The sequence below is a fragment of the Mustelus asterias genome, chromosome 1 (genome assembly GCF_964213995.1).
Source record: "Mustelus asterias chromosome 1, sMusAst1.hap1.1, whole genome shotgun sequence".
Taxonomy (NCBI): domain Eukaryota; kingdom Metazoa; phylum Chordata; class Chondrichthyes; order Carcharhiniformes; family Triakidae; genus Mustelus; species Mustelus asterias.
The window spans coordinates 29,653,050-29,680,955 of NC_135801.1; the positions used below are offsets into that span (position 1 = coordinate 29,653,050).

A 27,906-nucleotide genomic window follows, 5' to 3' on the forward strand; every position below is an offset into this window, starting at 1 on the left:
TAATCAACATCTCTAACTGGATACAGGGCCCATGTGATTCACATTGTCTTGGTAAATAGAGATGGGAAAACATTGATATCAGGTAACTGGCTTCTCTAAAAAAAACTATTGAATATCACAGACAGGTTAGCCAACCTGGTTCTAGGAGGGAGAGAGAGAGAAATGAGAGGTAGAAAGTATCCATTGGCCAGCACACTCTGATCTGGATCAAAGCTCACACTTAGATTGAAAAAAACAAATTTGAGAGGTGTTAAATGAAGCGAGAAGATTCACCTAGCTTGTGTTAGCTGGAGCATCTCCAGTAATACTCTCACCGTGAAGGACAGTTCTGGGGTTAAAAGTGATCAGGCTGAGAAAGGAAAAGAACAGAATGAATCCCTCCATAGCTAAGGATCACTTTGGATTGATTCTGCATATGTCTATTTAAAGGATTGAGTAAAGTATACTTGTGAAGTGTTTATATTCAGTTGTGCTGAGGTCGTGTTTAGTTAATAGTGCTTTTAGTTTTTTGTTACCATAAATGTTTTAAAATGTAAAATCTTGTGTTGTGTGATCCTTTTCGCTATTAACTGGAAGTTCAAATTTCTTTTTAAAAGTTGTCTCCACAGAGGCACTCTTCTGGCTTGGACCAAACGTACATGTCTTAAGTATGTATACTTTCTTTAATCTCTCTGGAGGTGGACCGAGTTACCAAGATGCAGCAGCATCACTTGACTCATTCATATACTGGTTTGTTCCATGGCAGGTAAGCCATACAGCACATCGAGAGGTGATTTTCATCTCCCTGTTATTTTTCAGTGTGATTAGGGCAATAGTGAGGAGCAAATCTGAAAGACTTTTACCTACTTTTCACCCAGGGTAGGTTCAATTTTTGAGTGAACCCAAAGCAGGCCAGATGCCTCATTAAAATAATTATAACAGGATTCTAAAATATGTTTAGGGATCCAAAGCAATTTTGGTTTCCCACTGAGAATAAATTCAAGGTCACCAAGAAGAATAGAAAGGGAAAATTTGAATTCTCCTTGCTTAAGCATTATCATATAGAATGCCCAATCAGAACAGAATCCATAATCTCTATTTACAGATAAACAAATAAATGTTTAACTAAGTAGTTTTCCTGTCCCCTGAGCACTGTGCAGTGCTATGCTCCCAAATGGCCTCCCAATCCAGTTCCAACTTGGCTGGTCTATGTTGAGAAGCCAACAGAAACTGGGGGGACAGGAGCACAACATGGTACATATATGTGGAAATTTGAAAATGACTCCTGAAAGACAATGGCTGTGTTTTATTTTTATACCTACTAGTCAATCTCCCATGTCTGGATGCGTGGAGTGATTTACGTCGACTCCTGGTAAGGCAAACCTCGATTTTAAAGCTCTCATCTTTGTTTCAAATCCCTGCTTGACCTGGCCCCGCCCTAACCCTGTAATCTCCTCCACTTCCACAATCCTCTAAGCAGCTCTGACAAAGGGTCATCCTGACTCGAAACATTAGCTCTACTCTCTCCACAGGTGCTAAGATTTTACAGCATTTTCTGTTTTTGTTTTGGATTCCAGCATCTGTAGTATTTTGCGTTTATCAAAGCTATCTGTGTTCCTTTTATTCTAGCCTCTTAAACAACCCCAATTTTAAGCGGTCAACGGTTGGAGGTCCTACCTTCAGCTGCCTCGTCCTGAGCTGTGGAATTCCATACCTACATTTCTCCATCTCTCTACTTCTCCTCCTTTAAGAAGCTCCTTGAAATCTAATGCTCTGACCAAGATCTTGGTCATCTGCCTATATCATTCTTTAATCTGACTTGATCTCAAATTTTATTTGATAATGCTTTATGAAGCACATTCTATGTCATTACATTAAAGATGCTGTATAAAGACAAGTTGTTGTAGTAAAGGTTAGGTATATTGGTTGTCCAGCCTGAGATTTTTTTGAAACTCTTTCCCTGCTGTAATTATTCGCATTCTTGAACACATCTCAGGGACAAGTCTGAGAAGTAATAAAAGAGGTAAAGATCGCTTACTCCTATTTTGGGGTAAAACAGATTACCAATTAAAGCCAATCAAATAAACCGAGCGCCAAATTAATGGGGGAAGCCCCCTAAAGGGATCCTGTCTTAAACAAAAAAACTTATCACAAATGAAGCTTAAAACATCAAATCAAAACGTGACTAAGACGACCAGTAGGCGCAGTCTACGCGTTCTCCTCGTGTCTGTGCAGTTTTCTTCTGGGTGCTCCGGTTTCTTCCCACAGTCCAAAAGCCGTGCTGGTTAGGTGGATTGGTCATGCTAAATTGCCCCCTTAGCGTCCCAAGATGTGTAAGTTAGGGGTATTAGCAGAGTAAAAACTTTTACAAAACCTTAGTGCTTCTGCGGTGATTAATTCGGAGGACACAACTTTAGATAATCTGTGAGAATCTACGTTGAGGGAGAATTTAGCATGGCCAAATGTGGCCAAACAGGCACCGGAATGTGGTGACTAAGGGATTTTCACAGTAACTTCATTACAGTTTTAATGTTAGCCTACTTGTGACACTAATAAATAAACTAATAAATTGATAAGGCATCCCAGTCCTCGCAGTACTCACTAGGCATTGGTGGCCTCGGCAGTGGCGATAGACACCACGTGAATCTCTTTCAGTACAATTAACAGGTACCGTCAAATTGAAGGATACAAACACACACATGGGAGCTGTGCCCCTGCTCATTCTTTGCCAGAGAAATGGTGTGTTCAGCCAGAAGAATGGGACACAGTGCTAGGAACAGCCACACATGGGAGGCCTCAGTGAATTGCTTATTCATGTTCCACTGCAGTTTTCGAATGAAGCTCGGCGAGTACACTTTGTACAATTCGACCAGATAGAATTCAGTCCCCATTTTAAAGTTATACGTTCTGTCATTATTCTGATGGGATACATTGGTTTTATATCAGTTATAATTAAATAGCAAAGTTTCGATGAATTTGGGAAGCAGAGATTAACTGGTGGGAGGTAAGAGATTCTCTGATTTACAGGCTGAGAAGCTGAGGCACTGGCAACAGGTAATTAATGTGGCAAGTTTATATAGGCAGCCTTCATTATAAATGGGAGCAAGGAAATTTAGATTGGAAGTGCACACAGAACTAACATTTTTAACATATCACACGCATACACACACTTGCAGACATGCAAACAGAGCGATCAAATATGAAAACATTGCAGCAGGGAAGTAATAAAAATAAGTTCAGAAGAGACAGAGGTCCAGTGTCAAGTTATACATACACAAAGAATCAGTGTTGGGTGCAGAGTTCTGTGGATGCTGGTAGTCTAGGAAATATTGGCAGTGAATATCTTGGTTGCAGTAGAACAGATGTTAAGATTCCTGCCCCAGGCAGAGGGAGCTCTAATGCAGAGTAGACAGTATTCAATTTATAATCATTTTAAGAATTCTGAAGTTATAAATGATTTTATATTAGCATTTTAATTGTGAGGGATGGAAAATGCAGCAAATCAAACAGCCTGTCAAAGCCACTTCTAAAAAAATTATTTAAGCGCTTTGCTTGTTTTGTGATAGATGAAGGTTGCACACTAATCTTTTTAAAAATAGTGATTTGATCAGTTGATTCCTGATTATTTATGATTACTTATGTATGAGAGTTAATCAGATAGCCGCTTATAAAGCCAATCAGGAAAATATGTTTGCACTATGTATCAGTAATAATTTGGACACACGCTAGACTTTAAAATTATATACGTGCTTTGAGAAAGAAATAAGAGGGATCTTGAAGACCATTTTCGGTAACTGCTACACGTTTAACTTTTTTGATTGCTTTGACTTTGCTTTGCCAAGTCTTTTGATGCTGGAGCAACGTTGTTGATAAGAACTTATGACATGTCAAGCTTAATGTCGTGCACTAGTTTATACACAAACCCTTTGGGAAAACTCCGACAGGATTGCTTTGCCATATCTCGTAAGAGTCATGATTGCACTTTTTTTTTAATGGATGTCAATCTGTAGGAAATCTCAATGTAAATATACTGTGATTAATATTGTCAGGGAGTCATGTTAAGCCATCTATTTCAAAAAGATGCAGAGTTGGCCTACAGCCAGTCTAATTTTTCCTCAACAATTGTCAAGAAATGCTAAACAGATAGAAGACCAATTACACATCATGATTTGTAGTGTAGATGCATCCATTTAGTCAAGGAGCCTAGACATTGGACTTAAGAAATAGCCAGCAGGTAAAATAGATAAGGTAGACTGAAAATACCTTCTTTAGGTTGTAAACTGCCCCTGATTTGACTGTGTGTCAAAATATTCTTGTTCTCACAACATTAGAATACAGAATTTCTGCAGCTCAATTTTAGAGCACACGATGAATTTGGTGATTGTGACAATTAAGTTGAAATAAACTTATAAGATAGATCAGTCCTTTACTGTTTTGAATACTGACTGTCTGCAAGAGTACCAACTATTTGAAGGATTGGTCAGCATACCAGCGTCTCAGAAATGATATTATTCACGCATGAACCCTGAAGTTTTGTCGCTCTATTCCTTTATGGGAAATTACAGTCCAGGAGCCATGTCTTCACTTCACATGTCTACACACATAGCCATTGAAGTGTTACGGCGCAGAGAGAGGCCATTCAGCCCATCTTGTCAAAAACCGAGGGAAAGAGAAACTAGCCGCTCATTTTAATTCCATTTTCTAGCACCTGGCCAGTAGCCTTGCAAGTTACAGCACTTTCAGATGCAGGTCCAGGTACCTTTTTCAGTGAGTTGAACATTTCAGCCTCAACTACCAACTTAAGCAATGAATTCCAGATACCCACGACCATCTGGATGAAAAAATGCTTTTTCTCACATTCCCTCAAATCCTTCTATCAATCACCTTAAATCTGTTGTCCCCTGGTAATCGACACCTCAGCAAAGGGAAAACAGGTCTTTCCTGTCTACCCGATCTAGGCCCCTCATGCTTTTCCTAACTGGCTTGCTGAACAACGATCAAGAGTGCAAGAACCGAGTGATGTTTCTCGTTCTGCTATTCCACAGGCACTTAAAAAATTCAAGTACCCCAGCTGCCAAACGTGATCAATCAACTCAGCAGTGAACAAAGATTCAACCTGGAATCTTGCCTGGTCTTTACAGCTCAACAAATCAATGGATAGACTCGCTGAGGCTCAGAACAGCTACCCATTAATTTCTGTTGAAATCTAACATTAATAACTGCAATGCTACATATTTAGATGTATATTTTGGCAATTGAAAATTTGGGAGCAGTTACACTAGTGAAGCCTTTATTTGGGCCAGTCTGTGTTGGCAGCAATCCATCTCACGAATCCCCTACGTGTCCTGAATTGTTCCCTTCGACTTTCAAAATAAAGCATTCTGTAATTGAAAAAAGTCACATTTTTTTTAAAAACCAGAAGCCATTGATGACCTCCAGGTGAAGCAAAGGTGACGCAGTCCACTACAGAGCTATAATAATGTGAGTGAATTTCATTCAAGTGTGCCATTTTACAGTTCACACACACAATGCTGAAAGAGCAAAGAATTAACCTTGCTCACACCTTTGCAAATCCTAATCTATTACTTAATAGCCCAAGAACATCTCATTTAGTCATTAAATGTCAGAGTCCAATGGAAATGTCCTAGCATTTTTTCAGAGATGTTTTATTATGTGGAATAGGCGACCTTGACTCACATCCCTTACTGGGGTGTGTTTTCAGCACACGGGTTGGGTGGGGGCAATCAGGAAACCCCGAGAGGAATGCAGATAACAAGACTGGTCTCAAACTAGGGGTCAACATATAAAAAGGCTTTTTTTTGGAAAACTTATAGAAACAATTTAGCGGGAGCCTTTGGAAGTGAGATTCCAAAGCTACAGTGTGGCTTCCTTTCTGACCCTTCAGGTTGAGTAGCATGTTAGAACCATAAATCATATCATTAATTGGGTCCTCAAGATAGGTATTACCAGTTCTAAATAGTTATGGCATGATTAATAGGCAGTAAAGCGTAAATCTAGTAATTTCTTCAGTTTTGTTGAGACTAACAGTGCAGCAGCACAAATCATCCAACAATTTGTGGGGAATCAGAACTCGGAGTATCAGAAAATGCTGGAAAATCTCAGCAGGTCTGACAGCATCTGTGGGAAGGGAATAGAGCCAACGTTTCAAGTCTAGCTGACCCTTCGTCAGCTCTGACAAAGGGTCATCTAGACTCGAAACATTGATTCTATTCTCTCTCCACAGATGCTGTCAGGCCTGCTGAGATTTTCCAGCGTTTTCTGTTTTTGTTTCAGATTCCAGCATCCGCAGTATTTTATTTTTATCTCATGGAATATCACTTCTTTATCTCAAACTGCAGGATCTTTTACAAACTGCGGACTCGCCATTATTCTGCTGTCTATTTTTATGCCACCAGCACTGCACAACTAAAAATTAATTGGTTTTAAATACACAGGCCCAAATTTTAATAGAGACGGATGGACGCCAGATCTTAGCCAAAATGGCACAGAAGTCCCAAATCTGGATGTCCTCCTTCAGTGTCCAGCACCCAATGGCCTCGCTCATCCCGAAATTGTAAAATCCTGCCCGAGCTCAACAGATCTTCCCACTGTCCACCTCTCGACCACTCCGAATCCCGTGGCGGACGGGATAAAATTCTGGCCAATATTTCACTGTTGTGGGGTTGGTGGAAGAAAGGAGAGGCACAGGGGAATGGGCCCCAGGATGAATTCACACATGCACAGTTCACGGAGGCAGCAGCTCATTTAAAAATGCAGCTGCCTTTATTCAGAAGTAATTTTCGTTGCTCAGATTTCTAAAACACGATTCACGCTTGACCAGTTTGAGGAAAGCTCAGAAACCCTTTTGGAATTTTCAGAGCAAGCGTAAATGCGTGTAAAAGGTGGATAACATGCATGGAACTGTCAAGCTGTCAAGTCATTTAAATCCTCGGCTATTTTCTTTTTGAAAAAAAGAGAACAGCCTGCTGTGAGACTGGGTTGAGAAAAAACTTGGTGCTCACAATTTCAAAAACTCTTTGTCAACATAAGTTTGAGGGTTAATTATCATTGTGGCATTAGTGTTGCTTGACTGCTTCAACAATCGAACATTATCACAATTGGGGACCTGTAAGATTGATTGAGAGTTCCAAGTGGTTTTAAAGGATTCAAAGGGTGGGATCTTGAGACCGCTTCACTGTCTGCAGGATATGGAGGTGGGCAATCTTGCCAGTGATCGTGACTTCCAATTTTTGCTGCCCCTCACCAGCGTGCGTGAACCCGATTTTAATACATTTAAATGGATTTAAATATTAACACCCTCACTGAATATTGACCTCCACCCCCCCACCCTCCCCAGCTGTATATTCACGCATACGCGCCAACCTGAGTGCCATCCTGTGCCAAAGGGCAGTGCCAGGTGCAGATCCCAGTGGGATCCCCAAGGAGGGGTGGGGGATTAATTTGTACGTGGTATTGGCTAGGATGTGGGAGCTGGGGATGCCGGCATTGCCTATTTGGGCGAGGGTGGTGGGTGCTGGCATTGACTGTGGGGGTGAGGGGTTGGGAGGGAAGGGGCCCGACATTCGTTTGTTTTTTTAAAATAATGGATTATGTACTTGAGAGTGACTTAAATGTGTTGAGTGGGCTTTAGTGAGTTAGAGTGCTTTTTTGTATATAATGAGATCTGTAATAGATACTAAGAACTTAATTTTATTTTGCCAGGTTTCCTGAAGTCAGTGGATACTGGGTAGGGGTGAGCATGGAGGATGCAAGGACAAAGGGTGATGTGTGGGGGACGAAGTGTAGTGGAGGACACGCCCCTGTCTGCATCAATGGGGATGAAGTAGAAATGGTCGAGAGCGTCAAATATTTAGGTGTCCAGATCACCAACAATCTGTCTTTGTTCCTCCGTGCTGACACTATAGTTAAGAAAGCCCAGCAATGTCTCTATTTTCTCAGAAGACTAAGGAAATTTGGCATGTCAGCTACGATCTCACCAACGTTTACAGATGCACCATAGAAAACATTCTTTCTGGTTGTGTCACAGTTTGGTATGATTCCTGTTCTGCCCAAGACCGTAAGAAACTATGAAGGGTCATGAGCGAAGCCTAGTCCTTCACTCAAAACAGCCTCCCATTCAATGACTCTGTCTGCACTTCCCGCTGCCTCAGAAAAGCACCAAGCATAATTAAGGACCCTACGCACCCCGAACATTCTCTCTTCCACCTTCTTCCATCAGGAAAAAGATAAAAAAGTCTGAGGTCACGTACCAACTGACTCAAGAACAGCTTCTTCCCTGCTGCTGTCAGACTTTTGAATGGACTTACCTCGCATTAAATTGATCTTTCCCTACACCCTAGCTATGACTGTAACACTACATTTTGCACTCTCTCCTTTCCTTCTCTATGTACGGTATGCTTTGTCTGTTGGTTACTTGCAGGCAAGTAGATCCTATTCCACCTCCAGGAAAATGGCCTGGAGCAGGGCTGATGCTGGGAAGCTGGTGCCCCGGCCAGTGACATGAACTTTCATACTCACCTGTCTCTGTGCACACCCCACAGGGGATTAAAAATCCGACCCCAGGTCTGACCAGGAGTAAAATACCCATTTTGCATATCGATGGTGTAATCGCAAAATGTTGCTTGCAATCAGCCTTTACACTTCACTTTTCACTATGGCTTGTTAATTCATCCACTTTTGAAAATGTAAGATTCATCAAAAAAGAGGAAACATCAGTGACTACGTTTCTTAATGATATTACAGCAGCTTTAACTTGCAGCTACTTCTGACTAAATTAGGATGAGTGGCAATAGAAATTTGCTCACAGCAGTTGCAATATATCTAGGAGTTATGAAAAGCATTCCATAGACATAGCCTCAAGCACACATGAACGGATATGAGTCATCTCAACAAAAGCTCACTTCAACATGTCCATTTGCTGATCTCACCTCTGGAGGTGCTGACAGATGCTGAGGTACAGTTCCAAGGTAGGAGACATGGCAGCAAGTGTCCTTGTTTCACAAGAGCCAGAGTGGTAATTGTCCAGTAGCCTTTTTGTCTGTGGGGATAACTAGTTGAGGCTGATCCCTGTCCTCACCCGGCATCCAAGTGCATTTTCCACCAGAGCTCACAGGGGCATCATCAGGCCTGGCGACACTACCAGATTTGATTTGATTTTTGTCTCTCCTGGTCTCTCGAGGCCTATTTTAACATACAAACTGAGATAGCTAACTCAGCACTGACCACAGAAACTGGACCCTTACTGGACTACATGGCTCAAAAATATCACATCAAGTAACTGAGAAACCTGGTTGTGCCACATTGTTCAAGGGCCTAAAAATTAATGATCTTTTACTGATCTCTGAAGAGTCTTTCCTTCCCCCTAGAATGTGGACTCCATTCTATAAACCACTCACTTTCTGCAAATTGCCAGCAATTAGAATGCTGGATGTTTATATGTCAGGGTAACAGTGCTTGAAAGGAAAGTTAAAATTAATTCTTCTTTCCTCACCAAGCAACTTTCACGAAAGTAATGGAAGTCAACGTGACACATAAAATCATAAAGCCAATGACAGCAATATCTTTGAACAAGTTGCTAAGCTTTGAGATATTTTAAAATGTGACTTAAATGGGGATACATGTACAGTATGCAAATCAGAAAAATTATAAAATTTAACAAAAGCCCTTACCAGTTTTGGCAGAATTGCTCTGAATGTGCATTCTTTGCAAATGCAGATTAACTGGAACAAATTCAAGTTTCTTCTCTCCTCTGCTGCAGCTTGGCTTAAATGACGACCCTGCAAATCAAACACACACAATGTGGCGTTGTTAGCCAGAGGTGAATAAAAGTTACAGATAGGCTTGACTAGTTTGATATTGAACAGCTGCTTCAAGAAGAAGGGGCTCTCTACACCTCGGTTAATTGGTGCTGCAGTGCTTTCAGCTCCGTTTATATTGCTGAGCAGATTCCACAGCCCCAGAACAACAAATGCGCAGCGTGCAAGTTTTACTATTCACAATTTTTATTTTATGGCTGACTGTTCTTCTCCACAATCTCCTGTTGAAGAGGACTGAATACTAAATAGAAGGGAGCACACTATTGGGCAAAATTATCACAACTGTCTCTACCCGTCTATCTGAAGTATACTTCAGAAAAGTGCTGGTCATGGGGGGAGGGGGGGGGGGCGGTTGGAATGTTGGTGACAGCAAGGAGAGGGACGAGGGATTGCAGGAGAAATGTGATAGTAACTACTGATAAATTCAAAGATGATGTGAAGACTAGCCAACATAGTAGGATAGTATGGCACAAAATACCGGACGAGTAGAAAATTGATCTGTGCCAACATGACCCCACAATTCAATAGAAATGGCCATTTCTGTGATAAAGTTCACTAATGTAGTTATTGTTTGAGTGTCTTGGTTGCTGTACAGTAAAGAAGACACGAGTTTTGCTTCTTCATAAAATACCTTTATTTCTTTGATCCAACTCCACACACAATTCTCCACCAACAAACCTGTGCCACCTGTGGCCCCTTTATATATCAGTGACTTCTACTGAATAATTGATATCAAATTAGGATTTAATTGGAAGGTCTGTTAACCCATTCCTAACAGTTACAACTGACCACTTCAGAACACTATCATATTTTAAAAAGTGATTTGAGTATATGAGTAAAGCCAAAGTTTGCTGTATGTGTTTCTTGCCCCTCTGGTATCGGTTAACCAAATCAACAGAATAAAGCAGATATTAAAGTTGCAGAAGCAGCTTGAGAGCATGCTCTCATGGAAGTTGCCACTGTAGACCAGGTGATTTGCAGCCGTCTGGGCTTGTCTGCCAGTAGGGTCCATGACATGGCGAAAATTCCATTCGTGAAAAAGTAATTACAGGTGAACATCAGTTACTGAAGAAGGGAATAAACAGAACAAATTGTAATGTTGTTCTTCATTCCCAAACCTTCAGTTTCCAACTAAACAGATTATAGGCCTCAGCAATCCCCAAATTGAGGGAACATTGTATAAAATATTGTACTGATAAACAGCATGTGGAATCTACGCAAGCATCTGGTGGCGATTACTTTAGGCATTCGTGGGGTAATTTAATAAATTCTGGTATATTGGAATGAATGGTTTTGGAGTCTCTACATATTCCATGAAGAAATAAAAATGTTCTTAGCTTTAGGCCATAATACTACCTGAAATCGAATCAGCATGCCCATGCAATTCGCTGTTTCAAATGAACTACTGTCAAACACATGAATACTAATAATAATAGCAATTATCTTTATTGTGTTAGATAAAGCAGCTCTTTGGACAATTTTTAAAAAGTAAAAAAATAATACAAGTATATTATCATGGATGTCACAAAATATCAAGTATAAAATTAATTGTAAGGACTACACATGGAATCGTGTGCCCTCCCCGTGGTGATTCTGGTGGCCGGAGGCATTTATTAGAGTAGGAAGTTTCAGGTGGGGATCCTCATCACCTTCCCACCGCCACTCTGATTACATCCATGGCAGGAAGGAGCGGGGACAGCCCTCCTGCCCCACTGCCAATTGAGACCCTTAAATAGGCAATTAATGGTCTACCTGGGGCCTCATCTTGTCACCACTGGTGTTAACCCAGTGGTGGGCAGGGGTCTCACCATGCAGACAGCACAACAAGCAAACCTTGATGTGTGTCTACACGCAGGCTTCTGGGTGATTCTGGGGGTGGGGGCAATGCAATGTTAAATAAAAAGTTAGCTCGCCTGTTTTAGAAAAAAAAAATTACATCCAGTAAAAAACAAACGAGTGTTGTTAGTTTAAAATGAGATTTCATCCTCTGGGATACTGACCTGCCTAGCAAATAAATATCACGTCAGACAGTCAGCAGATCAGACTCATTTTAGCATTGGCTCTGTCTCAGTGAACTGAATCAGCCACGATCAGGCAGTGCTACTTCTGCACTGAAATGTATTTGATTCAAAATTAATGCAATTGTATTATCATCACAATAATGATTAAATAATAATTAAATTGCTAATCCTGCTCAACTACAGATGAAACAATTAAATGAATAAATTAGATACGGTGGTCAAAACAAATGGCAATATAAACGTGCCTAAAACACCAAAGGGACAAATAAATTTACAAAAGATGCAAATATTTGCACCTGTGATTGTGAAATCTATCTGGTAGAGGTGCTCTGGGCAAGATTGGTTAGGTAAGAATGGAAAGGAAAGGGAGGCACACTAACCTGGACAACACAGGCTGCAGGATAGCATTAAAACTGCAGGAACTCACTATGGGACAATGCACCATGATCAGTGTTATGCTGTTTGTGACTTTGGTCAAGCCCTTTTTAACACTGTGGAAGAGGCACACATTAGATGAGATTAATTCAAACAGAGTGTTACACAAAGGATGGGCACAGATTTGGGAAACAACAGCACGATCAAAAAAAAATCAGGAGAGGCAAAGGTGGTGGGAGACAGGATGGCTGATTGCATGGGAAGAGCTCGAGAGTGTCTTTTTCTCAGAAAGGGGTTTGGGAGGCCCCTTTGGTTTAGAAAGGTCTGTTTGCCATACAGATCTGTCATAGATGTATACATCTTAAAACGTCAATGAAAGAGCAGCTCTGAAAAAAATTCTTCTCTAATCTACAAGCATGCAATACCTAAACACATTCAACCAGCAACATAAAATATTTCACTGGAATTCACATCACTTTGGGTGTGTGCACTCAGATTGGGAGAGCAATTGCTCCCCTTAAATTGGTGTTTACAAGGAGAAGCACGATAGTTTCTGTCAAGCGATGCATTATGGCAATGCATGTCCAAAACAACCAACAAGGGTTTGACCAATAGCTTCCTTCCAATTTTCAGGGTTGACCCAGACCTGTTGGGACCTTTTTAAAATCATAGGCAAACACTTGACAAATTTCACCATTAAGTTGTTTGGAGATGAAAATGATAATTTTTTTCCCCTCACCCCACAAATGTGACAATTTCTGAATTAATCATGCCAAAGTTGAAGTTACAAACTAATCCCTCCACTCATCACTCAGTCTGGTGTTTTGTACCTGAGAATTTATTGAGTTCCGTAAGCATTTCCTGGTAGCTGCTAATCATGTGCTGGTAATGGATGGTGACATTTTGTCGTAGAGTGTCCCAATGAGCGGAAAGCTCCCCCAGCTCCTCCAGGTCTTGTAACCTGATGCATATATGAAAAGGAAACAATTTTGATCATCAATTTCAATTAGTCAATTACCAGACAGCAATAAATCTCCATTAAAAAGCAACATGTTATGGAGTGCTAGAGCATTACAGTATGAAATGAAATATAAAACCCTAATATGTGACAGATGGTCTGGAAATATTTCCACAGCACAGCTGCAAAGATTAGAACTTATTTACTACTAATATGCCAGTCCCTGCAACAAAACACAGGCCTGATTCTCAGCAACACAAACTATAAACATATTTGTTTAAATTGAAATGAATTTGAAGCAGATTCTTTTCCAACTCTTTGCCTTCCAGCTTTGAAGATGCTGGCTCTGGTACTGCTACAGTTCCAAAAGGTCTTGCACATTCCAGTACCTTACCCAAACAGCCATCCCAGATATGCAGGGAGGTGGAGGCAATGTCATTGTCTAGTAAGCAAAAGGCCAATTGGGTTCAAATCCCATTTAAATTCAATTCATAAAACCTGGAATTGAAAGCCAGTCTCAGTACTCATGATGACGAAACCATTGATTATTATAAAAATCCAACTTAAGTCCCTTAGGGAAGGGAATCTGCCATCCTTGCCTGGCCTGACCTACATGTGACTCCAGATCCACAGTAATAATGGGTTTGAATCTCAACCGTCTTGCCAAACAAGGCAATTAGGAATGGACTACAAATGCTGGCCTTGCCCATGAAGCCCACATCATATGGAAAGAGCAAAATTAACTCCGACTCTTGACTTTGACTATGCAAGATCCAATCTAGCCCTCACGCAACATCAAGCACTCACATCTCCCAGCGATTTTTCACCGAACAGCGATTGAAAGCAGTAATCCTGCCTAATTAATCAGCTTCAATGTCCAGGTCACCAGGGTCAAGTGGAGAGCCCCCACCAAAACTACCTGACATCAATTAACTTTGCATGAACTGGACATTGACTCCGAAATATATATCATCTGCTTGGATCAATTTTAATACTGGACTTTTCAGCTTAGATGAAAAATCTTGGGAATTCCCTTAGTAGTTTTTTGTCTGATAAATGTTAAAGACAAATTGTTCAAAGGATGAAGCTTTTACTTATGTGTTGAAATGCATCCATTCCATATTGCCACTATGCAAAAAGCTTCACAATTCAATTACTTTTCATGAAACTACTTTAATCACTCATTCCACCGCATGTCCCCCGTAAAATCATGTTTAGTACGAAGTCTCACAACACCAATTAAAGTGCAACAGGTTTATTTGGCAGCACGAGTTTTTGGAGCACTGCCCCTTCATCAGGTGAGTGGAGAATTGGGTTCACAAACAGGGCATAGATAGACACAAACTCAATTACAAGATCATGGTTGGAATGCAAGTCTTAACAGGTAATCAGTCTTTACAAGTGCAAACAATGTGAGTGGAGAGAGGGTTAAGCACAGATTAAAGAGGTAAGAACAGGATATGGCGCTCGACTCATCGATCGACAGTTCCGATGCGCCACAGCGAAAAACCGCACCGACCTCCTCAGAAGGTAAACACGGGACACGTCGGACTGAGTACCCAGAGCGGAGAAGCTACGACATCTTCTTTGGAGCCTTCAACACCGCATCGAAGAAGATGAACATCTCACCAAGGCCATCCCCACACCCCCACGACTTGCTTTCAAACAACCGTGCAACCTCAAACAGACCATTGTCTGCAGCAAACTACCCAGCCTTCAGGAGAACAGTGACCATGACACCACACAACCCTGCCACAGCAACCTCTGCAAGACATGCCGAATCATCGACACGGCTGCCATCATCTCACACGAGCACATCATCCACCAGGTACACGGTACATACTTCTGTGATTCGGCCAACGTTGTTTACCTGATATGCTGCAGGAAAGCATGTCCTGAGGCATGGTACATTGGCGAGACTATGCAGATGCTACGACAATGGATAAATGGACACTACTCGGCAATCACCAGACAGGAGTGTTCCCTTCCTGTTCGGGAACACTTCGGCAGTCAAGGGTATTCAGCCTCTAATCTTTGGGTAAGCGTTCTCCAAGGCAGCCTCCACGACACACGACAACGCAGAGTCGCTGAGCAGAGACTGATAGCCAAGTTCCACACACGAGGACGGCCTGTCATACTACCTGTAACCCCCATGACTTGCCTGGGCTTGCAAAATCTTACTAACTGTCCTGGCTTGAGACAATTCACACCTTTTTAACCTGTGCTTAACCCTCTCTCCACTCGCATTGTCTGCACCTGTAAAGACTTGATTCCTGTTAAGACTCACATTCCAACCATTATCTTGTAATTGAGTTTGTGTCTATATATGCCCTGTTTGTGAACCCAACTCCTACTCACCTGATGAAGGAGCAGCGCTCCGAAAGCTCTTGCTACCAAATAAACCTGTTGGACTTTAACCTGGTGTTGTGAGACTTCTTACTGTGTGCACCCCAGTCCAATGCCAGCATCTCCACATCAAATCATGTTTATTCTTTTAGATTTAAAAAAAAAGCATGAATGAAAATTGTAGATGCTTGGCCTTATTTTTAAACATGTGCTACTGAAGCCCAAATCAGTTTTGGAACAATTCAGCAGCCCAGAAACAGGCCGTTTCCCTGCTCCACCTCCATATGTACAGTGGGTTCAAAGAACATTTTATTTTGCTTAACTCATTAATTCCCCTTTTCATGCAGAATCTCAAATTCTCCACACCCTTGACAGAATGTAACACTCACATATTTTATTTTATATTAGTTATTTCTCAACTATCTGATCACAGGTTGTGCTTCACTTATTCTGTTTGAGTGAGTTTTCTTCCTGGTTATCTCTGTCTCCTCCATTCCTAATCCAACTCCGGCAACGCACAGCTTAAAAATCAGAATTCAGAACAGATTCTAAGGCTGATGAGGAGACTGGGGAAGTTTGCATTTATTCACTGTTAGAATCTCTAATCCTGTTCACAATCTAATATCTATCCAGCTAATTTTTTTTTGATGGAGCCATTTGTGGAGTCCTAATGCAATTTAAATCCAATCAGGCACTGACTGCTCACGGTCAGGGGCCTTCAGCATGAGGATCCTGCATCCAAGAGCTGCCAGAGGCCGGCAGTTCTTAAACACCAGTAGCATCCCTGGGGAGCAGGAAGGCCTTACAGGGGTCAAGCAGACAGGACCCGGTAAGCACTGTGCTCATTGTGGAGGTTGGGGGAGGGGGTGGGTGCGGGGGTCATGGAGCTTCTCACAGGGTCAGCCCTTGCCACAACCATCGCCCTCCATTGTGCACCAGGTGCCCGGGCAGGAGAAAGCTCCCAACACCACAGCCCCACCCTCATTCTCTGCACCACCCCTACCCCTCCTGCCCTAGGCCACAGGCAGGCCCATTTGGGTTCGGTTGGTGGTCTGTCCATATGACGTAGGCCCCTCCACCATTGTCATATGACCAGCAGTGGAGGAATGAGGCCCTTACATGACCTTGAATTGGCCTAAGGAACAGGAAGGTCAACTTTGAACTTTGCCTCAGATTTAATTGGGGGAAGTCAGGAGGGCAATGGGCTCTCCGCCACACACCTTTCCATGTAATTCTGGGACATGCATTAAATTCTGCCTCATTGTTTGCAGCGATGGGTTCCAAACTATAGGAATAATAGTGGGGCAGTGGAGAGCACGCAGCATAGGTTCACTAAGGTATGAGGAAAAGCAAAGAAAAAAACATGTTGAAGTTATTAGTCTTGTAGTCACGAGGACAGATGCAAAAATGCTGAATTTCAAAGGGAGCAACAATTTATACTTCATAAGAAATGGTGCTGATTGGTTGACAAGGTATCTAATGTTAGATGTGAGTCTGTGATTGGACAACAATTTACAAACAATTCTGAGTGCTGAGAATTACACTAACAAATTTATTATCAGTTGGGCTCCAAATGTGGCTCACTTACTCTTCCAGGAGCTACATATATTCTTACATAGGGACCTGCCCTCGAAGGAAAATGGAACCTGTCTAAGCATTCCATCTTTTCTGAATTAAACAAATAGGGGGAGTAATAGTTCCCTGGTGCATTCACCATGGCATTGCCTCGGTGATTCAGAATTGACTTTCCAATCAATCAGTACCATTTTCTTATTCGGCATAAATTGTTGTTCCTTTGAAATTTGGCATTCATGCATCTGTCCTGATGAGTGCAAGGTGAAAAACTTTGACAGCTTGTCTATTTTTCCTAGCAATAACCGGGTTTTGGATTATAAAGCAGTTATTTTTAAAAGAGTGGCATCATGCCAACAAGCCTACAACAGAGTAGAAACAAATGGCAGAATGAGGGTCAAAAATCCTACTTGAAAGCTTAAAAATGATTACATAATCATAGAATCCCTATAGTGCTGAAGGATGCAATTTGACCCATCGAGCCTGCACCGACAACATTCCCAACGAGGCCCTATCCCCGTAACTGCACGCAGTTATCCTGCTAATCTCCGACTCTAAGGGGCAATTTACCATGACCAATCAACCTAACCTGGAGACCTTTGGAGTGTGGGAGGAAACCGGAGCACCCAGCGGAAACCCACACAGACATGGGGAGAACGTGCAAACTCCTCACAGACAAGTCACTCAAGGCCAAAATTGAACGCGGGTCCCTGGCGTTGCGAGGCAGGCAGCAGTGCTAGGTCTCCGTCCTCACTTTCAGCGGTGGTGAGGCCTGAATGGTAGGAGAATTGCCGCCGTCATCTTTCCAGCAACTTCATTCACCAAGTCATTGTCAAATATCATGCTTTGCATTCATTTGGACGAGGGATGTCATGAAGGGACGCAGAGTTTCGGTCCGCCTAGAGTCGCCATAAACATTGCTCAGGATTGTACCCTGTATCATGCGGATATGTTATACCACACACCACACACAGTGAGGAGTAGAGTACCCAACAAGAGCCAAAAAGTCACAGTTCTGCTGGTGTAAAAACAGTGCGACATTCTCGCTATGGCAGGTTAATTGTGGCCCCTTTCTCCTGTTGTTTGGTGGCTGGAATGCCCGTTGCATTAATTTGCATCTCATGAAAGCTCATTAGAACAGCTGCTCGCTGAAACCTTGTCAGGCCTTCTAATCTTGCCAGCAAGATATCACGCCGGCCTCAGATCCGTTTGAAAAAGAATGAAGCGTACAAGCTGGACTTCGAGAGTCTTTGAGGCGAGTACAACATACATAGCCTACCTGCCATAGAGCTGTGCCACTCCTGTTGCACTGATCACTATTTTGCTGGGCAGACCAGTTTGTGCTGTATGCTAACAATATAGCACTCGCATTCCATACCAAGAAACAGACTCCAACACGTTTGTATAGAGTTTGATTTGACCATCAGCATTAAGATGACAAATGCCATGTTCCAGGATATTGCCATACCATTACTATAAAAACTTTTGCCAGACAGGAGAAAATGGTGAACTGTTTCCACCTTTACTGCCTCAAATCGGTATCTCTTGGCAGGACAAGGTCACCAACTCGGAACTCCTGGAGCATGTTGATTCCATCTGCCCATACTGATTGTTGAGCCAATGAATTCTGCACTGGCCTGGCCAGGTTTATCCAATGGAATATGGTCATGTACTCAAAGATCATTGGTACGGTGAACTGGCCACTGGAGCACGACCTCCTAGGCATTCATCTCTCTGCTACAAGGAAGCAAGATATGAAAATTGCGGATATTGAGACTGAGAACTAGGAAACAGTCGGTGATGATCACCACCTCTGGAAGATGATTGTTTGGAAATACATTGGAAGAGTTGAACAGCTCAGCTGACCAAAAGGAGGGCCCTGGGTAAACAGCAACCAGCAAATTGGGCAAATTCTCAGCACACAGTCTTCCTATGAAGGAACTCAGAAGCCACACCGGAAAATGTTTAACGGAGTTGAACACCATGGTGCAAAGCGTCGTCTAAGAAGACGGAAGGCTGCCACCAAGGAAAGAGATCTGAGACAGATTAAGCAGAAGCAAGTAAAATCAAAAAGCGTAACAACTAGAAATTAAGAAGACAGTGAATTGCTATTACTCCAACGCAGAGACAATGGTCGTAAGTTTTCAGGCCCTTCACAATGGCAGGATCTTCTGGTCTCACCAATGGCACACCCCTGCCGTGGTTTCACGGCGGTGAGGAATGCATTCAATGGGATTCTTCTTGGAAGCTACATGAGGGGGTGTTCCTCGTGTCTTGGGACGGGTCTCATTGGGGTGGGACTGTGTGCATGTGGGGAGGTCTCCCTTTTTTTAAACAAAAAACCTGGCACCCCGATCTCTGGAAACCCGACGTTGCCGGCTTTTTCAGGCCCCACCCACCTGCATGACAGCGTGGGACATACCTCCAGGAATTTTTCCTTCTTAATACCAGACAATATAGTGAGAAAAGCTAGCCTTGCAGCCAGCAAGTTGCGTACTACTTTTCTCGCCCAAGCCAGCACCTAGAAGAAATAAAGGAAAATTGTGCCCCGAAAGCATTAATCATTGTGACGCAGGCAAATGTGGCGGACGACCTGTACATAACAAAGTTCCATAAACAGCATAAAAATAAATGGCTAGCTGTTTGGATTGCATTGGTTAAGAGGTGAAGGTTTGCCAGAACTAGATAATTACGCTGCCTTAATGTTACAGCTAGGCCACAAAGATGACATTTTCTTCAGTAAGTTTGTTAGGAAAATCTGAATGATGCCTACAATGAGAAAGGCATCTGCTTGTACTGGTGTTGAGCAAACAGCCCGCTATACCACTGCTGTAGCGTAGGGTACATGTTGACAAGATAAAAACTTTGACATAAATCATAAACTTGATGCGATATACTTGATAAAAGTTCAACCAACACACCATCAACCATATTTCACCAAATACTAGCGGATCCGGAATGAAAGAATGTTGTTCTTTGAACAGCAAATAAAGCCAATCTTGGAGGATACATGGTATAACATTTATTATATCCTAGTGCTTCAGGGGCAGTTCTGCATCATGTCTGGAATAGACAAGTTAATCCATAAAATTTTCATTTATGCAGTGGGGTTTCATTTTCACACTGACACAAAATAAGTGCTACAATTTGGAAGTGAAGTCATCCAAATTGAATTAAGGCAAGTGATAAATTTTCACCTCAAGGAGCTGCCCTTGCACTGCACTGATTTTATACCAACTGAAGTAAAATTGCAATCATCTGCAAAACAACTTTTATAACCTTTTTAATATTAACAAAGAGGCAACTACCCTCAACAGCTTGCTCTTAGGTTGCCTCCAAGCGCCCTTTTCCCCTCTTTGGGGAGGAAATAAAGCACCTCAGGTCTGCCAGCATTGGTTCATGTATGTACTAACTCCAACTAGTACCCGCAGTTTAAGTGAGACCATTAAACAATAAAATTAGAATACATTTAGTCTTCTGTACTTTATTCAATTGACGCTGACTGTTGAAATTTAATAATGCTGAACATAAATCAAAATGCAGCAGATTTAGAAAACTGCATTAAGTAAAGAGTAGCTGAAGAACACAGTAAATTAGTAAATAATTAACTGATCAAATACATGTTTCTCAGAGCAGTTTAAGTTTTTACTGTTCATTTAACACAACCTCAACTGAGAATACTGGAGTTGGCTTGAACACCTGAAACTTCAGGTACCTTAGGCATGTTAGTGAACATGAGAAAATTTTAAAACATGTATTAACAGCTTGTCATGATGTGGTTAATTGCTGACTTGTCATGCAATTTATTCCAAAGGTGAAGATTGGAGAAAGGTACTGAGAAAACTATTAGAACTAAATCATAGAATCCTCTCAGTGCAGAAGGCGGCCATTCTGCCCATCGAGTCTGCACTGACTCTCCAACAGAGTAGCTTACCCAGGCCTATCTCCGTAACCCCACATATTTACCCCACTAATTTTCCTAACCTAGACATCTTCGGACACTAAGGGACAATTTAGCAGTTCCAAGCCCCAATTTAGCTTGGCCAATCCACCTAACCTGCACATGTTTGGACTGTGGGAGGAAATCAGAGCACCCGGAGGAAATACAGCGAGACGGGGAGAATGTGCAGACTCTGCACGGACAGTCACCCAAGGCCTGAATTGAAGCCAGGTCCCTGGTGCTAACCACTGTGCCGCCTGACAACAGTGACAACTCCTCAGCACTTGATGGACTTCATCTTCGGGTCTGAAAAAAAGCAGCTGCTAATACATGCATTGGGTGTAATCTCCAAAAATTCCCCAGATTCCCCAGCAGGGCAGCATGGTGGCACAGCGGTTAGCACTGCTGCGTCACAGTGCCAGGGACGTGGGTTCAATTCCCGGCTTCGGTAACTGTCTGTGTGGAGTCTGCATGTTCTTCCCATGTCTGTGTGGGTTTCTTCCGGGTGCTCAGGTTTCCTCCAACAGTCTGAAACACGTGCTAGTTAGGTGCATTGACCATGCTAATTTTCCCTCAGTGTACCCAAACAGGCGCCGGTGTGTGGCGACTAGGGGATTTTCACAGTAACTTCATTGCAGTGTTAATGTAAGCCTACTTGTGACACTACTAAATAAATTTTAAAGTTTAGATTCGGGAAAGATTGGAAAATGGCGAAATGTAACTCCTTTGCTCATGAAAGAGAGACAGAAAGCAGGAAATTACAGGCCAGCTGGCTTAACATCTGATGTAACAGAAATACTGCAATCTATTATTACGGAGGTTACAAAAAAACACTTAGAAACTTGCATGCAATCAGGCAGAGTCAACGTGATTTTGTGAAAGGGAAATGGTCAAAATTTTCAATTGTTTTCCCAAGTGCTAGGCCAGACAAGAAACCGGTGTGCAGTTTGCCAGCTGATTTTTCTTCCCATGTTTTCCAGTACTTGGTAAAAAAGAATGCTGGAGACGTGTCTCACACTTTCACACTGACAGGGGCAGGGGGTAGTGGGAACCTAGCCGATCCGACAACATTGGCTTTGAGATCAGGGCACCATTTTTAAGGCTCACCTAATCTTTAAAAAAAATCAGCTCTATGGGTGCTCTGGTTTCCTCCCACAGTCGAAAGGCATGCAGGTTAGGTTGATTGGCTATGGTAAATTGCCCCCGAGTGTCAGGGAGATTAGCAAGGTAAATATGTGGGGTTTTGGGGATAGGACCTGGGTGGGATTATTGTCGGTGCAGGCTTGATGGGCTGAATGGTCACCTTCTGTACTGTCGAGATTCTTCTTCTTGTTTATGGAGACATCCTTAGATGCACACATACTATATCCTCCCGGCACCCCCCCCCCCAACCTCATTGAAACCCCACCTATATGGGACCCCCCACACCAGGACATGTCCCTCTCCCTCCAAAAAATGAGAAACCACCCCCACACATTTACTTCACCAACCGAAGCGCCCCCCCCCCCTCCCCCACCCCAGCACTGCCTGCTGGCACCCCTGGGTTGCAATCAGGATTGGCAATTAGAGTGGGAGGAAGCGCATTTGGGAGGTGTAATCAGGGTGGTTGGGGGTGTGATGTCCGGGGGCATGACAGATTCTCCATACACTGGGAGATTGAGGTGCATGCAAAGTTACGCATTCTAGCAGTCCACAGCCGGCTTCCTGGCATGAATGGACTCAGTCCACTTCCCCTACTGGCAAGAATCACACTTCACCTAATTCTTTTTCCAATTGCCAAAAGCTAGCAGATGGGAGCTCGCCCAAAATATGGATGCGATTCTTTCCCGCTTTCACACTCATCCAGCACTTTGAATCTTTTTGGGAAGATTGCCTCCGGTGTCTCCATCAATGGATTGGAGTGTGGAGGCTACAGAGAGGCAAATTAGGCAGCTATCTTTGTTTGAAAGCTGAAACCACCTTTGGTCTTTATTTTTAAAAAGTTTAATTCAGGTTTCTAGCTTGCAGATTAAAAATCATTATTTGATATACAACATGCTTTAGTGACAAAGCGATTTGTCTACAGAAAAAACAACAAGTTTGAATCTGTCCGCAATCTGCACTTTTTAGATTGTGGTCAGGAAAGGAAATCTTGGCTGTTGTGTTCCTGTCCTATACTCATATCAGAACAGTTACAGTATGCCACCGGCTCCCAGCTAAGTACAATTAACTGCACAGATTTAATACTGGAGTCTTTCCTGGTCAGTACAGCTCAGCACGAGGCTTCTATTTACTGAGTGTCTGCGTGTCGTGACTTGATGGATTTTATCACAGGATTAAAATTGAAATGTTGACTGAAGTGGTGACATGTGGGGTTGAGAGAATTGGGTGACAACAGTGAATTACATCAATGTCAAATCACTTTTCCTGTTCCATAAATTCAATTGCTTTTGATGCATTCGTAACAAGCGGTGTACTCGATATTAAAATTATGCATTTCATCCAGTATTGTATTGTTTTTAGATCAGTAATGGATTGAGAATAATACACGGGCTGTTAATTGTGTCATAGCTTTCCTGCAATTACACAAGGTTGCTGTGAACCTTCACATATCAAAGCTGTTATGTATCGTACAACCAAATCTCTTCAGAGGTACTGGTGACATTCTGTTCATTTAATACATACTTACTCCATTCATTATACTTCCATGAACAGCAGTTTTCTAACAAGTGAATAATTCAAAAGTACAATACAAATACTTTGATTTTTTAAAAAAAACTTTCTTGGTTGTCCAGGGATCAAACTTATATTTCACATGATTGTGCCCAGAAGGTGAAATTACTCAGAATTATAGCTAGCACACAATGAACTTGCATCAATATGCAGTTAGTTGGTGTGCTAGCACTAGTCCTGGGATCCCATCCAGGGACCAGTTTAATGCATGTTAAGGCAGAGGCCCTGGCAATCACTTTGGCTTATTAAAGGCTTCTTGTGTGATAATTAAAGGAAAAAGTACAAATTTACTTCCTTCCCAGCTAACACTGCATTAATGTTGATTACGATAAGGAACTTTTAAAGTAGAAAAAAAAGAACTTGGTGTTCCTGCACACAACAAAGTAAAGCAGCAGAAGCAATTTACAAAACGGCAGCTTTATGCCTAAAAACCACTCAAGGCATTTCATGAAGACATTGTAAAACAAAAAGATGACAGCAAGCCCCATTCGGAGATGCTTGGACAGAAAAGCAGAGGTAGGTTTGAAGAAGTGCCTTAAAGGAAGTAAAAAAGAGATGGTGGAGAGACATTGAGGTTTGAGGGAATTCCACAGCTTACAGCCTAGGAAGCTGAAGGCATGGCTACCAATGGCAGAGTGATTAAAATCGGGATGGATGATATATCTCTGAGGATTGTAGGGCTGGATTAAATCAGAGATGGGATAGGGCCAGGACATGGAGGATTCTGAAATAAGGAATGAGCTTTAGAACTTGAGCAAAGAACTCTGGAATAATGGGAAGAAGAAGAAAAAGATTGAGAGCTAATGTGGTTCTGCTATTTAAGAAGGGTTATAGAGATAAGTCAGGGAACTACAGACCAGTGAGTTTCACGGCAGTGGTAGGGAAACTATCAGAGAAAATTCTGAAGGAGAGCATTTATCTCCACTTGGAGAGGCAAAGCTTGATCAAGGATAGTCAGCATGGCTTCATTAGAGGGAGGTCATGCTTAACAAATCTGATTGAATTTTTTGAGGTGCTGACCAGATGTGCAGACGAGGGTAGTGCAGTCGATGTAGTTTATATGGATTTCTTGGTTATCTGGATTTGACAAAGTCCCACATGGGAGACTGTAAAGAAGGTAAATTCACATGGGATACAGAGTAATTTCATAAAATGGATTCAAAATTGGCTCAGTTGCAGGAGACATAGGGTGATGACAGAAGACTGCTTTAGTGACTGGAAGCCAGTGTTCAGTGGCGTAGCACAGGGATGTGTGTTGGGTCCCTATAATTCATCATTTATATAAATAACATTGATGACTGTGTGGGAGGTAGGATTAGCAAGTTTGCAGATGACACAAAGATTGGATCGGTAGTTAACAGTGAGGCGGAGTGTCTTGAGCTACAAGAAGATATAGACAGAATGGTCAAATGAGCAGATTCGTGGCAGATGGAATTTAACCCTGAAAAGTGTGAGGTGATACACTTTGGATGGAGTAATGTGACAAAAAAGCACTCAATGAATGGTAGGACACTAGGAAGTTCTGTGGAACAAACGGACTTTGGCGTATTTGTCCACAGATCTCTGAAGGCAGAAGGGCATGTTAGTATGATGGTGAAAAAGGCATATGGGACACTTGCCTTTATCAATCAAGGCACCAATTACAAAAGCAGGGAAGTCATTTTGGAGCTGTATAGAACTTTGGTGAGGCCACAGCTAGAGTAACGTGTGCAGTTCTAGTCGCCACATTGTCGGAAGGATGTGATTGCATTGGAGGGGGTGCAGAGGAGATTCACAGGATGCTGCCTGGGATGGAACATTTAAGTTATGGAAAGGAGGTTGCATAGGCTTGGGTTGTTTCCATTGGAGCAGAGAAAATTGAGGGGCGACCTGATTGAGGTATACAAGATTGAGACGCATGGACAGAGTGGATAAGGTGCAACTTTCCATCTCGGTTAAAGGGTCAGTCTCGAGGGGACATAGGTTCAAGGTGGGGGGCAGGATGTTTGGAGGGGGGGGGGGGGGGGGTGAAAAAAATATTTTTTACCCAATGGGTGGTGACGGTCTGGAATGCGCTGCCTGGGGAGGTGGTAGAGGCGGGTTGCCTCACAACCTTTAAAAAGTATCTGGATAAGCACTTGGCACATCATAACATTCAGGGCTATGGGCCAAGTGTTTGCAGATGGGATTTGGTGGGGGTTCAGGTGATTGTGATGTGTCGGCGCAGACTCAATGGGCCGAAGGCCTCTTCTGCACGCATTGAAAAATCTACATTTTCCCTTAATGAGGGACAGTGAGAGCGATTTTGAGCCTGTATTCGCCATGACTGTAAACAGCAACACGAGCCCAAAATCCTGCGAGAGTTGGGAAATGCGATACTTGCATGTAGTGCTAGTGGGGGATGGGTCCCCCATGTCAGTGGGGGGCCTGGGTGAGTTTATTTTTAATGGCAGATTGGGGCGCCATTCGCTGTGGAGCCAGCCCTATCAGGCTCCGGATGATGCCGCAAACCACACCACCACGCCATTCTCTGCATGCTGAGTGCCAGAAAATCTGGTCTGAAAATTTGGTTGTGCATCTGGAGAGATGCAAGCTGCCTTTCCATCTGAACCTGACACACTGGCAAATTTTGGTAGAGTTCCACCCATGTGAGGAGGGAAATGTCACGAAAGTAACCATACGTGAATTTTGCCAATTCCTCATCTCTATCAAGCCCTCCATTGGCAGTAACAGTAAAAGTAACAATTGTACTCAAGGTTCCTTGGGAATAGAGTAGCTGTGTTCTCCCACATGCTTCCTCAAACATCTCTGTAATCTTTTGGCCTCTACCAGATAGAACACCACCATAAACATCCAAATGATCTGCAAACACTGCCAATGAATTTTAGCCCATCATCTGAAATAGATATTGTGCCTTTTGCATGTGTTGTTCTTCAATTTCTTTTAATAACTCATCAAGTATTTGTGTAGAGAAGCCTGAAAGAAATCATTAGCTGCTTAATTTCACAAAATGAACTAACAGATCAACAATTGTGATTAAATTCATTTTGTTCAATCAGTACAAACTATCTTATAATGACATCAAATGAAGAACAAGCCTTGGTATTCCATGTGAATTTTAAAAAGCTAATACTCAAGTAATTCTTTTTTCATAATCTTTTCTTTGCCTTATAATCGCGCTGCATGATCCACATTCCCAAAGGTCCTGCTCAATGTGAATGCATTTAAAAAAGGCTAAAATTTTGAATACTGCTTACCATTCTGCCTGCGGATCAAAAATAATTACACCATCTAGAGTTGGCAGGTATTCAAATTGTTCAAATATGCAAATGTTCTCATCATTAGTTAGAGTGGGCACTACTGATCATCTCACCAACGTCCAATGTGCCTCCTGCGCAGTATTTTGAATACTTGACAATTATTGCCTGTATTGAAAATGCCTGGAAAGCTACAGTGATATACTTGATAGACAGATCTGCCTTCTTTTTCAAAAGTCAAATGGTGTTGATTAAATAAAACTGCTACTTTTAACTATTCACTGGAATTATTCACAGGGTAAGAAACAAAAAGAGTAACCAGGTTACTACTAAAGGCACAAGGAAAACCAAGGCAAAAAACTTTGGGGTGGAGTACAGATTGTGATGTTTACCAATGATTGTGCAGTGACACCTCGGAGTGCAACTTTTTCTATGAAGACAACCTTTAAAATAACTTTGCAACATTTGTAAGACCATTGTAAAATGTCTGAGATGTTTCCTTTACTGTATTGAAGCATCTCAGAATGTTACTTGATGTATGTAGAGAATCTGAATATTGTTGTTTATTGTGTGATGGTCATTTTGTGATGTTTGTAATGTTCTCTCAGATTTATGAATAAAGTATATAGCACTGCTGCCTCAGAGCGCTAAGACCGGGGTTCGATTCTGGCCTCGGGTTCACTGTCTGTGAGGAGTTTGCATGTTCTCCCCATGTCCGTGTGGGTTTCCTCTGGGTGCTCCGGTTTCCTCCCACACTCCACAGATGTGCAGATTAGGTGGATTGGCCATGCTCAATTGCCCCTTAGTGTCAGCGGGATTAGCAGGGTAAATACATGGAGTATGGGGAAAGGGTGGTATTGTTTTCAGTGCAGGCTCGATAGGCTGAATGGCCTCCTTCTACATTGTAGGAATTCTATATTTCCAGAAAAAA

General features: G+C 42.3%; 1 protein-coding gene across 3 annotated transcripts in view; it reads right to left on the reverse strand.

Annotated features, from left to right (window-relative positions):
• The window catches only part of inpp4b (inositol polyphosphate-4-phosphatase type II B), a 413,442-nt gene that overhangs the window by 167,506 nt on the left and 218,030 nt on the right, over window positions 1–27,906 (reverse strand). For all 3 annotated transcript variants that reach the window (XM_078210873.1, XM_078210864.1, XM_078210883.1), the window contains exons 7-8: window positions 13,042–13,172; window positions 9,669–9,776 (exon numbers count right to left, since the gene is read on the reverse strand). In XM_078210873.1, the coding sequence (XP_078066999.1) occupies window positions 9,669–9,776; window positions 13,042–13,172 (239 nt within the window). The remainder of the gene's footprint in view (window positions 1–9,668; window positions 9,777–13,041; window positions 13,173–27,906) is intronic.